Source organism: Sturnus vulgaris, chromosome 2, assembly GCF_052056855.1.
Source record: "Sturnus vulgaris isolate bStuVul1 chromosome 2, bStuVul1.hap1, whole genome shotgun sequence".
Taxonomy (NCBI): domain Eukaryota; kingdom Metazoa; phylum Chordata; class Aves; order Passeriformes; family Sturnidae; genus Sturnus; species Sturnus vulgaris.
The window spans coordinates 70,323,043-70,337,289 of NC_142244.1; the positions used below are offsets into that span (position 1 = coordinate 70,323,043).

General features: G+C 39.9%; 1 protein-coding gene across 16 annotated transcripts in view; it reads left to right on the forward strand.

Moving 5' to 3' along the window:
* LMO7 (LIM domain 7) overlaps window positions 1-14,247 on the forward strand; it is a 130,256-nt gene that overhangs the window by 51,898 nt on the left and 64,111 nt on the right. For 10 of the 16 annotated variants that reach the window (XM_088159772.1, XM_088159755.1, XM_088159757.1 and 7 more), the window contains exon 4: window positions 4,496-4,602. In XM_088159772.1, the coding sequence (XP_088015898.1) occupies window positions 4,496-4,602 (107 nt within the window). The other 6 variants (XM_088159767.1, XM_088159769.1, XM_088159768.1 and 3 more) reach the window with 3 other exon arrangements.

Here is a 14,247-nt window from a genome sequence, read left to right on the forward strand (position 1 = left end):
TTTGGCATCTTTTGTCTTTTCCCTTATTTTCCTGTTGCTCATGCTGGTTTATTTTTTTCTGGTTTAGAAGTGCTCTTTTTCCTTGGCTCTTTAGGTGTTGAGGAACCTCTGTACTTCCTGATCACCAGCAACTTACCAACACTCTCTCTCTTTCTTTTCAACTTCTTGCCAAGCTGACATACATTAGGAGCTGATCACAGATGCAACACAGAACTACTGCCCACTGCCTCATTTTTTTAATTTTTTTTTTTTAAGTTGCTCTTTAAAAATGTTATTTTTAAAGGAAGGTGTCCATATTCCCGTGTTTCCCCAGAGTTACCAGCTTCTTTCTCCTTTGTGTTTTGGAGGACAGTGACAGAGATGAGGAGCTGTGCAGCAGTGGCCCTGCTCTTCCCCTCAAATTCACCTGCTCTGGCACAGCCTCCCTGCCCCTGGCCTAGGAGCAGCACTGAGGAACAGCAAGTGAAGGACAGGAAAGACTCAGCTCTTTCCTCTCCTCAAGTCCATGGAGTTGCAGGAGTGCCAGGCAGTCCTGCTCTGCTCAGATGCTGGAGGGAGAGTGTGGATTTTCAGTCCACAGTCTCATTTTCAGTGTAGAGATGACATCTTGGCTCCTTCAAAGCACTGGTTAGAGGGAAATACTTTAACACCAGGCAGAGGTGTCTAGTTTGTGTCTAGTGATGCCCCATGGGGACCAGAAAGTCAGGTACAGGGCTGAAGATGTACTGTGTTGTTTGCCTTTTCCCTGAACAGCAGTATTTAAAAGCCTGCTTGTGGATGACCTGCTTCCCACTGGCAGCTCTGTCTCCCCCATATTATGACTTTGCAGAGGTTTTGGGTGCGGTTCACTTTGAAGTTTGAGGCAAAAATGGAATACTAAAGAGTAATAGCTCTATCTAGTCAGTGTTCTACATTGTGCATTTAATGTAAGTCTGTACAGCATGTGGAAAACTCAAGCTATGCTAGGAACATGTGAAATGCTCTGCTGTTCTATCATGCACACCATTTGGGGAAAAAACCAGCCCTTCCCACAGTCTCTTTCAACATCCCCACACCCTCTCACTAAGACACTTAGAAGTAGTAATAGTGTATCAGAAATGAATTACACTTGAATTCTGTGGTTTAGACTTCAGGCTTTATTTCTCTTGTGACTTAAAACCTGTAATTCTGTGATGCTTGTTCCAACTTCAGATGCTAAGGGAAATGCAGTGATTGAATTCTCTTAATAACGTGAACGAAAATTAACTTGATGATTTTACCCCTCTTAGTTCAAGACCTTTCTCTAATGGTCAGAACCTAGTGTTTTCTGCAAAAATGTGTTTGATCTCCCCAGTGATGAATCCTTGCTTTTGAAATGGGTATCTCTTCTCTCCTCTTCTGGTTTTGCTTCTCTTGTGCTGATAGGTGGCACCAGTATTGCCTCTCATGATCCACTTCATATAATGGAATATGTAATGGTATAATGGAATCAAATTCTCCAGTTTGTCTTAAGTCCCTCATCTTCCCTTATACTTATAATCCTTTATCTCTGCTAATTTGTTTTCTTCTTAAATTTAAATGGCCCTCCCATGTTTACAGAGATTGAGAACAACTTGGTGGCAGAGGAGGATGGTGGATGGAAGTATGAATCTTTTTCTCTTAAGCACATCTTGTCAGTGACTTTTGTCACCTGGAGATGGGTCTGGTATGTTGTGCTCCTCCAGGATTTTGAGGTCTGGTTATTCAAATAGAAGTATTTTTGTGAAGTGTGATGAGATTCAGATTGCAGTATGTCCTTTGAAGCTGCAGTGGCAATGACCATTAGTCTTGTTAAAATACAGTTACAATGGTAAAAGGAATAGTGTAATGGTTTCTATATTTGAGTACATTAATCACTGAAAATCGCATTTCTAATGATAAATTTAATTGCAAGGTTGATAACTTGTCTTTTTTTTTTCCTACTTATTTCTGTGGTGCTATTTAAAATTAATCTTCCCGTTCATTATTCTGGTAGAGTTTAAAATGGCTGCTAGCTATTTTGAGACCTATGGCTTTGCTGATTAACTATTATGATTAGGGATGGTCAAGAATAACTTGTCAAGGACAATGTTTAGAGCTGCTGATTAGTTTAAAATTTGTGTCAATATCCAAACCTAATAAATAGCCTATTGGGAGTGTCACCTCTTGATGCTATGAGGGTCACTTCCAGGCCCTGACTGCAGAACTGCTGATGTTGTGGCAATAATCAGGGAGATGGCAGGTGTGATCAAACTTCTGGCTTGGGAACTGAGGGAAGGAAGATTTTTAACCACATTTTATCCTGCACGTGTGCACTGTAACTAACAGCCTTCCAAGATATCTCTCCTTGCTTCTGACCCCATTCCTGACTCCTGTCAGCAGGGATATTCTCAGGGGCTGTAAGTGCTATTATCAGGAGGTTGATGCTTGATAGGTTTAATTGCTGAAACACCTTCCAAATTAATTCTCTCATGTACTAGCAGTTAGGTGGTTGTGCATCCAAGCATCTCCTCTGCTTTGTTTTTGTTGCTCTCAGGGTGTAGACGACATCTATTTTTCTAAATCTGACTCTTCTTCCATGTTTACAGTGTGCTCATCTGCAGCCCTGTGGTTGACATAACCCATTGGTTTGGGAGTTTGCTCTGAGCTGTGGTGGTAATTGGCCAGACCAATCAGACCATGTTTCCTTCACGGGTGTTGGTGTCAGTTCATTACTTGGAGTTACTCATTCTTTCTGATCTGCTGTTTTCTTCTTGTGCCTTGCCAGTTTCTTAGACTCCCTGAACACTGACCTGATGGTTGTTTAGCAAGTAGTTCCTCTTCTTGCAATGGGACTGTAGCCTGTGGCTTCTTCCCTGTAGAGGAAACAATGCCTTTTCAAGTCTTTGCTGCTTTGGTACTACTGTGACACTCTAATATTAATTGAATAAAGTTGACACATCTAGACAGCTTTCCTCATATTGCATGGAAAGAAAAAGGGGGCATTGCATGGAAAGGAAAAATAAATGCCCCTTCTGAGGCTGCATCTCACAGCATGAAGCTCTTCCCTGGGCAAACGTGCAGGCAGTCCCCTGGGCGCTGCAGGGGCCAGTGCCTGGGCATAGGTGAGCCTGCCTGTCCTCCATCCCTTCCAGCTTCCTCCTTTCATCTGCCACCACGTCGTGTGCCCCATGTTTGCCATCATGTTGCAGCCCCCACTGTGGCACATGGCATCAGGCCTTGGGGCATAACCTTCACTCTGTGAGACACCTGGGATCTTTCAGATGTGGTAACACAGAGCCCGCAGCCTGCATCGGGAATACCTTGCTCAAATATTTTCCTTGAATTAAGCCATGTTTACAGACTGATAAGAAATACTAGAATCCCGGGAACCTTCAAAACAGAAGGTTGTGGGGATTCTTGGGTTAGTTTTACTTTCTATATTAGAAGCAGCTGTTATTTTCTTTGTAGATTTTTTTAAAATGAATTTTAGATGAAGGAATAACTGTTACATCCAGTGATTATGCGTCACAAAAATAAGTTTAAAGCATGTTAAATTGCTAAAGCAGGGCTTCTCTATCCTATGAAATTCTGAGGCCAGCACCTTGACTTACAAAGCCTTAATGACAGGGCTGTGTGTAGCTCATGAATTAAGTAACTTCGTGTACCTTTTCCTTTGGCTTGCAGCTGAAGGAAACAAGTGCGCAAGAGGGCACATTCTTTTGTTGTTGATAGCATTCCGCTTTAACGAGAAGGAATTTCTTGCCTATTGCCCACTGTTTATGAAGTGGAAAGAGATCACAAGTTGTATAATCTCTGTCTCTATATCATTAGATTTATTCTTTTTTAACGTTTCTGTCCTGGGTTGGTCCAGGCTGCAGCAGGTGCAGAGAGTGGGTGCTGCACCTATATTTTGTTACAGATCGGAGCGAGGTTGTAGAGGGGGGGGGTGTGGGTGTGAGAAGGGGAAGGGGAGGATCTCTAAGGAAAGAAACCCCCCCCAAGTGAGGCAGCAGCAGCTCTGAATGCAGTTTGGTTTCTGTCTCTCCGGAGCTTTGCTCAGCAACCAAACCCAGACTCCAGGTGCAGTATTCCCTCATCCGTCTGTGAGCATAGAAACGAAGAGTCCCTCCTCTTCTTCCTCCCCTGCCAAGAGTTTCTGGGTGGTGAATGTCAGTAGCTGGAGTTATTTTTAAAGGCAAGAGGTGAGGCTTGTCGTGCAAAGCTAGGAAGAGGGCGTTTGTTTGCTGAGCAGAGCTGACATCAAAGTGGAGATTGCTGCCTACTGGCTCACCGCTGCCTTATGCCAGGTAATCTTTAACATACCCCTCAGTCCCTGAGCTCGCAGCCCAGCCTGCCTGTGTGCATGAGAAACGAGCAGCGTTTATGATCCAGAAGATTGCTTTTCCAGTATTATTTACGTGAGCTGGACTTTGACATTTAAAGGCTCGCACTAATCATCTTGCAAAACCTGCTTAGTGCTCTTAACTGAGCAACTGCTTTCTACTTCTCTTTGCAGGATAATATAAATGTTTTTCTGAAAGCGTGTGAAAACTTTGGACTGAAAGAAGCTCAGCTTTTTCACCCAGGAGATCTTCAGGATTTGTCCAATCGAGTTACAGTCAAGTGAGTTTTGTGGTTTTATTTTCTCCTTTCTCTTCTCCCTCTAAGCTCTTTCACAGTCTGTTTTATTTTGGTAATGCTTGCCTATGAAAAATTCTTCTTTTAATCTGGTATGAGCAGTTCTGAATACTGTGGTGAGGGTTTAAGCTTTGTTAAAGCTAGTGGATAAGACTTGCAGAAATGTAATTAAAAAAATGAAGTATTATTATAATACTTACCTTACAAGCAAATTAATTGTTAATGAATATTTACAACATTTAATATGAGATGGAAACTGTTCTGCTTATTTTGGACTTGGAGCAAAATTCTTAGATGATATGAAAAGCATCACTTTTCTTTATGATTTGTGATTACCAATGTAAATCTGAAAAGCTGAGGTGGTCCTTCTGGTACTTATCCAAATGGATTTGTTCCTAAAGGACTGCTGGTCTTGCCACTCCAAGTATTAATCAGGTATTTGTCCTTGAGTGTCACATCCCCTGTCAAGGAGTAAGTGTGCATGTGTGTGTAGAAATTAAGTAATAAATTGCACAAAGGGTAATTGGCATGTTTATGGAGTTTTCCTGTGAAATAGCGGTGGCTTGGTTCTGAAATATATTTAGTGGATTTTCGTATTTCAAGACTGCTGTGTCTCCTAATAAGAATTTAATTACTAGTTTCTGAGAGATTGAGGTGAAACCTTACTGTGTAGACAGGTGTTTTAAGATAAATGGGATGAGGCAAAAATCATCCTAGGGCATCTTGACTTGTTACAGTGTAAACTTTTTTATTATATTGGGCCAAAAGGGTGAATTTATTGTCTCAAAAACAAACAAAAAAAACCCCAAAAAACAAACAAACAAACAAAAAAAAAACAAAAACAAAAACAAAAAAAACCTTAGTGAGTTTTGGAGTTTTGCTGGAAACCTGTCAAGTTAAATGTGAAGGATTGATTCCTGTGTTAAATTACCAGTTTTATCAAAGAGGAACAGGCAGTAATCCTTCTGTAAATACAGGGCAAATATATTGTGAAATGACATGTAACTGCTTTAATTAGAAAGAAATCTCTTGTAGGTGGATTGGGCAGTAGCCTGTTGACATATTCTCTGCCTGGTTTCAGACTGAAAGTTCATACTGTTTTGAGGTCTGATACCTGAGATGGCAATGTGTTTTCCAGTCTTTGACTCATACCCAAAACATAATTTCTCACTAATCTGATATTTAGGGACTTGGCACTCTTCCAGCATGGTGGTATTCTCTCTGCTGGTTCCTACGTCATGCCAGAAGCTGGAGGGTTGGTAACCCTGCCGTGCTTAAATTACCCACAAAGCCCTAGCAAAAGTTATTTTGGTGGAGGTTTGCTCCAAGGGTATGGCTGGGAAGGGTTGGAGGCGGTCAGGAGCTGGTGTTCAGCAGTGTCAATAGCAGCAGGCTGGAAGCCCAGGGAGGTCGAGATAGCAAACTGTTGTGCAAGGTATGTTGTCCAACTCGTCCTGACATTAAACGGCGGCACCCGAGTGAGGTCAGCCGTGAAATTCATCCAGTGGGTTTGTAACTGGGGCTTTTTTGGGGTCCTTTCAGCACCACCAGTTCCCTTCCCGGCTCCGTGAGCAGAGAGCAAGGCTGGAATTTGAGGTTGTCACGAGGCAACAGGGGTTTTACATCCTACCTTCTCAGCAATGGTTTAATTAGTGTTTTTCAAAAAAGCAGATTTAACTATTGAGTACTTCTTATGGACAGCAATGCAGGGGGTCTGGGTTAGAGTCAAAAGAGCTTCCAGCCATACAAACATATTCTTGTAATTTGTTTCAGTATGAGTTTGCTTCTCCACACGTTATATATCATATGACAGTCCCACAGTGTGTATTAAATGCTTCCAGAGTAATTCAAAACTTCTGTATCTGAGCATGCTGTAAAGTGGTGTCCTGACTACACTAGCACTTTTGATGTGTTTAGGAGGTTGGAGAGGGATGGGAGGGAAGTTTTATTCCAAGAAATGTAGGAAATAAGTTACACGACAATAACTCTCTCCATTGAAAAGTTAATTATAGAAATAACTTTATTGCCCAGAGGGCAAGCTATTCTTCAGAGGATTTTCAGAGAGATTTATGTTTGTGTCAGGAGAGAAATGCTGATCAGGAATTTTATCTGATTTGTCTTTTTATTATTTAATAGAAATAAGTAATTTCATACATTCAAGATGAATTACAAATGTCTTCAGAACTTGTAGGATGCCAGGCCTAACAAAAGGGGTACTATTGCTGGCTTTTGTGTTACCCTCTGTTAACTCTATTTTCATAATTAGAAGTAAATAATTTCTTGTCACAAAGAAAGAAAATTTTTCATCTGCTGACTTATTTAAAAGATTGCATTTAACTTTTGGATTTCTGACATTCCTAAGCAAATTCATTTTGCTGCTATCACCTGAGGCTAATTGCCCACATCTTAAAGCAGCTGTGATATGTTGTATGGGATAACATTAATGAGTGCCTCAAGCAGTGTGTATTTTGACACCGCAAGAGGACTGCTGTGTTCCCTGTTGCACCACTGTTAGCACAGGGCTTTTTTTATCTACCCAAAATAGATTAAATAAACTGTTGCTTAGAAAAGTCAGCTTAACAGGCTGGGGTGGCAGAGAACAGGGTGCTGGTAGGACACATGGATGTACTGTCAGGTATGGCAAGGTGCTTGATTTGCCTTGGATGTTGAAAATTGGTCAGAGAAAGGTACCATTAAAAGGGTGGGTCTGCTTCTGCTGCTAAGGAGGACACGAGAGTTGTCATCTTATGTAAGAGCAAAACCAGTCTTTCGCACTGTCTGGGAGGTTGCATCTCTGTCCCTGTCACACTTGTTCAATTGATCTGACACCTCTGGTGCTGGGCAGGTCCTCAGGAGGAATGCCTACCTTTGGAGATGGATGAGCTCTGTGAAGTGGTGCTCCATCTGCTTCTCCTGTCTCTGCTGCCTGGCAGTTGTTTGTGGTATCTCCTTTTTGTCTTGTAGGAAGTCATACTCCCTCAGGCTGTTGGCATCTCAGACTTCCATTCTGTCCCACCGGGGCAGGCTCCCTTCCCAACAAGAAAAGTGATTTTCTCCTTGTACTTTATTTCTGAGTGTGCTTGCTGCCTTTCACTGTACCTCCGCTGACAGCACTCTGTCTAATCAACACCACCGCAAAGCCATTCAGAGTTACCAAACTCTGCTTTGTGCTGCAGTGTTCTTGTGTCACCTGAGTTAAGGTCAAGACCCTCAGTTCCTCATGAGCAGAATCTGTTCCAAGAAAATAATCTTTGTCTGGTGAGGAGGCTACAACTTTCACTTGTATTTTGTTTTCTCTTGCAACTGAGATGATGCACAGGCATGATGTGAAACCCTCCTCTATAATTACTAGAAGTAATCTGGGACAAGAGAAGCAAGAATCCTCTTACATACCCAGACTTTTAGTTCCAAGTGATTATGTGATTATCCTTTTTGCAAAGAAAAAGCTCCTTAAAATTTTATTGTTTAGAAGTTTGTGTGAAAAAGGCTGAGTAAAATTACTGGTTGTTGCTCCAAGCCTTGCAAACTTTATGCATTGCCAGATCAGCAAGATTACTAGTTGGGTGGTGTGGAAAAACAGTCCTGGCATGGATGGTTTCTTTTCTGCCAGTGAAAAAGGGAGTGTGGATTAATGCCTGAGATTTATAGTTCAGTCTTTCTCTAAATCTGCAGAAGTTATTGCTCAGTGGTATAGTACAGCAATATGTCATGTGTTCCATGAAGGATCATCCAGATGGACTTATTCCTCACATACCCTTTCTGGCAGTCATATGCATATCATCTTGTTCACTGGCTAGTTATTTGTGTAAATGCCTATGTGTCCCTCTTCAGTTCTTTTGGTGTATTTGATTTTTGTTTTTTGGTGTAGGATTTTATTATTTCTAATTGGAGATGTTGTTTAAAAGCCCAGCAGTTAGTAAATTTTAAAATTTATTTATACTGATGCAAGATTGTCTTAATACTTCATTTGATTCTTTTTTGGTTCTGTCAAAGTAAGAATGTAATACAAGCTTAGTGACTCTCAGTTGTCAGCATGGTTACTATTTAAAAATGTTAAGCACTTCCTTACCCAGCTCTTTAGGGGTGACACACCCAGTTGTTCCCAGCTGTGGAAGGGTTCTTAATAAAATCATACCATGGAGTTAAAAGGGAGAGTTCACATACGCAGACACCAAACGTCAATTCTGATGGAGTTTGTTATCTCAATTTTCAGTTTTAAAGGAGACATCCTGAACAGTCAGACTGAGTGTAAATTCAAATTTGTCTTTGAAGCATATTAATTATTCTACATGAAAAAAAATTATAATTCTGTAAAATGAGATCTCCAGTTGAAGAATATCATTCAACTCTAATATTAAATCAAAAAAACAGTGACTTAATAGATTAAAATAACAAAAAAAAATTCACTGCAAAATCACAAATAGGAAACTTTTTTAAAGCTACCACAGCCCTGAGTTCTGATGTTGAAGTTTTACCATACTGATTTCATTTTTCAATAATAGAGCAAATTAAAATACTTGGCTCCCGTTAATATTATTGCTACATTGTTATATTTAGAGTATGTCTTGAATGAAACTCAAAAACTGAGGCCTCACCTGGAGTACTATGTCCAGCTCTCAGGCACCCACCACAGGAAGTATCTGGATCTGCTGGAGTGACTCCGGAGGAGGGCCATGAAAATGTACAGGGAGCACCTCTTGCATGAAGAGAGGCTGAGAGAGCTGGGGTTGTTCAGCCTGGAGGAGAGAAGGCTCCAAGGAGACCTTCAACACATTAAAGGGGCCTAAAAGAAACATGGAGAGGGACTTGTCACAAAGACACATAATGGGTAATAGTTTTAAACTGGAAGAGGGTGGGTTTAGTTTTAGATATTGGGAAGTAATTCTTTACTGTGATGGTGGTGTGGCACTGGAATAGACAGAGCTGTGGATGTTCCATCCCTGGAAGTGTTGGAGGCCAGGTTGGATAGGGCTTTGAGCAATCTGGTCTGGTGTGGAAGGTGTCCCTGCCCATAGCAGAAGGGTTGGAACTAGATTATCTTTAGGGTCTCTTGCCACCCAAACCATTCTGTGATTTTTTTTCCCAAGGTACCTGGAAGTATCTCATTACCTTGCAGAACCTGGTATTTGGATAGGCTTTCATCTTTTTGCTAGCCTGCACTTTTCCCATATATTCATTATCAATCTTGGAATGTGTTATTTCTATAAAGCAAACAAAAAACCCTGTTGGAGAAGTTTTGCTGGAGTGGGACTAAGTGCATGCATGACATGAAATAATAGAGCTCTGACTTTGGCCCTGGCATTTCAAAATTTTGGGTAGTTTTTAACTTAATCCATTTAATGTTTCTTTAGCATAATCTTTTTTCATGAATTCCTAAACAAAAAGCAATCCTGGAAAAATTAAAATGCCATGCTTTCTGTAACATAAAGCTCTATATAACTAAAGCCAACTGGAGAGAAGTAACAACTGTTAGATGCCATGTTCATCCTTGTGGTCCTGCATTTCAGCTGAGCTTTTGAGACAGACTCTCTATTTCAGTTCAGAGATAATGCTTTCTAAACTTAAAATACCACCAAAAAAAGTTGTTCAGAGAATAGATGCTTTCAAAATAAAACCTGAGAAAATTAAATCGTTGCTGTGTGGTATGGCTGCAAGCACATATTCTGCACCTGTTGTTCTATTTGGAGCAGGATATATTTAATAGGGTGTTCTTCTGATTATATAAGATGAACTATTACACCAACCAAAAAAGTATTTTAAGCATATGTACAGAATCACTACTTTGCATATCACAGCTCTTGTCTCTTATTGAGAAGCCCTCTCCTTTTAGGGGTTGTCTGAAGGGAAGCCTTCTAGCAGTGACTTAAGCTAAACACTGTGCCCTCTAGTACCTATCTTCATTATCCTGTAATTTAAATTACAATACTGGCAGTACTTCCTTTCAGTGATGAAATTTCCTCATTTGGCCTTTTGGATGCAGTCACTAACTGTGCTGGTCTAATAGGATTCCTAAAAATGAGAGTGAATTTAATGCTTCTAATAAGAGAGTGTGATAGAGCTGAACCTGAATTTGCTGTGCTGATTTTTCCAAGAAACATGTATTTTAATGAATTGAAAAAATTATTTTCTAATTTGACCTCAAAATAAAAAAACCCCAACCAACTCAAAACACTCACACAACATGGAACCACCCTTTCCTGCCTTTTTATTTTGTGTAGAAGAGAAAGTTGTGAGATGGATGAAAGCCAAGTGCTTCAGTGCACAAAGTGTGAAAATTATTGGATCAAAACTTGTACCTGCTTAAATTCTCTTGCTTATACCTATGTGACTGAATAATCAATCATCCCAAAGGCTTCAGCATTTCAGAAACTATCTTTGAATTCAAGCTGAGGTGAAAAAAATAAGAGACAGCTTTTTGTGGGTCTTGAAAACTGAAATGCATACCATTTAACCAAAATTTAATTAGGACAATGGATGCGGCTTTTCCCCCATTTATATTCAGGGAAATAACATTTTTTACACATATGGTTTTAATAGGACTTTATTGTGGTAACTAAATTTCCTAGTGACAGTTCCCTTGAAATGGAAAATTGCAGCACCCTCACTTCAGATTGACTCTAGAAATGTTTCTACAACTTTGTAAGTGTGTAAATTCTTTTTTTTGCTATGGGCATTGTCAAAGAAATGTATTTTCTTCCTGGGTATGGCTATATTCTAAATAGTGAAATTGCTGTAGTTTTTTTTTAAATGATATAACTAATTTCAAGATCAGTCATTTCACATGTTTTACTTTATTTAGTACTTTGGACAATTATGCAGAGATAAAGAAAAATGGATTTTCTTCAGTCTTGTGAAACTGATGTGCTTAAGTGTAAAATATTCATGTTCCTGTCACTAATCTGCACAAACTGTAAATCATTCCAGTAAAAACGTTGAAGGCAATAAAATATGTTCCAGACCTTGGACGATACCTGCTAGAAACTTACCTCCAGTTCTTCAGTGTAACGTCTATAAAGTGTTGGGTGTGGTGCTGTTTAATCTGTCTGCTTTATTTTCTGGTCATTACGAATAATATTTGAGATAGATCATTTTTGCTGTTGCGTATTTTAACAGTTCATCATTTACAGTTCCTTTATGAGATTATACTTTTGATGATGTTTGCTTTTACCGTTTTGTAAAGATGATTCTGTTGTCAGAGTGAAGAAATCAGGAGTTCTGTACATGTACCTACACATGTGCAGGAGGAGTTTGAACAGTTTGGAATTACAATACATTTAGCACGTGTTAGTTGTATCAAAAGCAGTTCAGGTATGTCTAGTGACATAGGCTTATATTGGAATCCAGGTAGTTCTGCTATAGAAGTGAATGATTTGCTGAACAAGATTGCAGCAGCTTTCTGCTAAATTGCATTGGTTCATTCAAAGTCCTCATTTTTGATCCTATTACATTTCAAAAGTATCTCTGGGATAACTTTTTTTTGGGGGGAGGGTGGGGGGAGAGGCTATAAAACCATTATTACTGAAGGCCTTACAATGCTTTTTCAATGTTTGTTTGTATTAACAGAAGTGTCTCTAACATTTTAGGACTCCCATAGGAATCCATCTACATCTTAAATAGCTGTATTAATTTTAATCCCCTAACTTCCCAAGATTAAAAGTAGTTTATAAAATAATGTATGAGAGGGAAGACAGCATTTTTGATGAGTATCAGTGAGTACCTTACAAAAGAAGGTAAAGAGAAAGCCTGCATTTTTTGGTGGTGGTTCTTTTTTCTTCCATGCAAAAAAGTGTTTGTGTTTGATGTTGGAATTGAATGACATAGAAAAAGAATAAGCTTGTGTTAGTTAACATCAAATACACAGAAACACATATGCAAGTTCACTATTGTGTTATTCTAAATTGTGTTTTACTGCTAAATTGCTGAAGTTCAGTTAGTTTTGCTGCAGACAGCTCAACAGGAAGAGCTTCTATATTTAAATAGTGGGGGAAGCTGACTTCTTGAAGTTTTCCATGGATACAGGAGTTTGCCAGTTAACCATACTCTGTAAATAGAGAAAGTAAAGCTGAACAGTGTATTGACAGTTTTTGTCGTACTTAATGCAAAACCCTACTTTTGCTCATTTTCATTCCTGAGCTTTCAGAGGGTTCAGTTCTAATTATTATTACTGCTTAATTGGAGTTCTTACTGTATCCTTTAAAGTGACGTTAATGCCTTTTTTTTTTTTTTGTTGTGACTGGTACAGAATGCAATTGGCAATCAAATAACAAATTTCAAATGTTCTTATAAACTGCATTTGCTGAGGGTTGCAGGGTTGTTTTCATGTCGTCACTGAAATCAATTAAACAAAATAATGTCTCACCACATGGTTAGATGATAAGAAGGGGTGGAGGGTTGGAAATAAAGAGCCCTAGATAGCAGCCAGGCTTAACCACACAAAGGCATGTTTCTTTTAAATGATAAAGATCTGTTGTCCTTAAGAAACAAAAGGAAAAAAAAACCCCAATAACAAAAACAAAAGAAAACCCTACTGGAGAACTGATCTCCAGACTGAACAAGCTGGATGATCAAGCTTGGGATCTCCGGCTGTGAACATCCTGGTGATCTCTGCTCAGTTTGCTCCAGTTTATCAGTATCTTTCCTGTACTGTGAGACACCAAACTGGAGACAGCAGCAATACAGAGATGGCATAATAAGTGCTGAGGAAAGGGGGAATGATGAGGTCCATCAGCCTTTTGGCCATGCTCCATTTTGCACACCCCTGCACCATTTCATTCAGCCCTGGGTGCTGTCAGACAGTGTTGCCAGAATTGGCTGCTGGCTGAGGTTCAGCCTGGCAGGACTGCCATGCCCAGCTCCCCACCCCACTCTGCAGTTCCAGGAATTAGGTCCATCCAGGGGGCAGGACTTGGACTTTGTGCTTATTGAATGTCATATGAGGTTGGTTCCTGCAGAGCCAGTCCTCCCAACAGCCCTGCCCTCTGGTGTATGTATCCCCTCCCTACGATTCTGTCTGCCCAGGGAGGGAGCATGGTATCAGAACCTGACTCAGAAAGCAAAATTTTGAAGGTTGCTGCAGCTGGTTTCTGGGGCTAGAGTAAGAAGGTTGACTAATGCTGATGATATTTCCTCTTTCCTTTCCCTTCCAGAAAAAAAATGTCCTACAAATGTAAATACGCACACACCTTTGAACCCAGTATGTACAGATATGCATCAACTGACGTGGATTCTTATGCGTTATATGATAAAATATTTAACTGGGGCGGGGAAAGGGAGTCCAAGTTCAAAATATTTCTGCTCTTGCAAAGGCTATTAAATTGCAGACAGCCACTTGTTCCCTGTGAATAACCACTGAAATACGCTTGTCAGATTTATGATGCAGTAATGTATTCTTTTTAACTCTGTGACATGATGTTGTAAGATGCCCTCAACTGTGATAATTTTCAGGGGTGAGGGATGTACTTGGTAAAGCACTAGCTAAAAATGCCTGAGCTAACAGAAGGCACAGTTTATTTATGTGTGGTTTGATTTGGAGCTATGATGTATTTTCAACATGAATCTATGCAGTTAGAGAATTACTGTACAATTCCACAAATTAATCCTAATCTGTCCAAATATACCAGTTTTAACTAC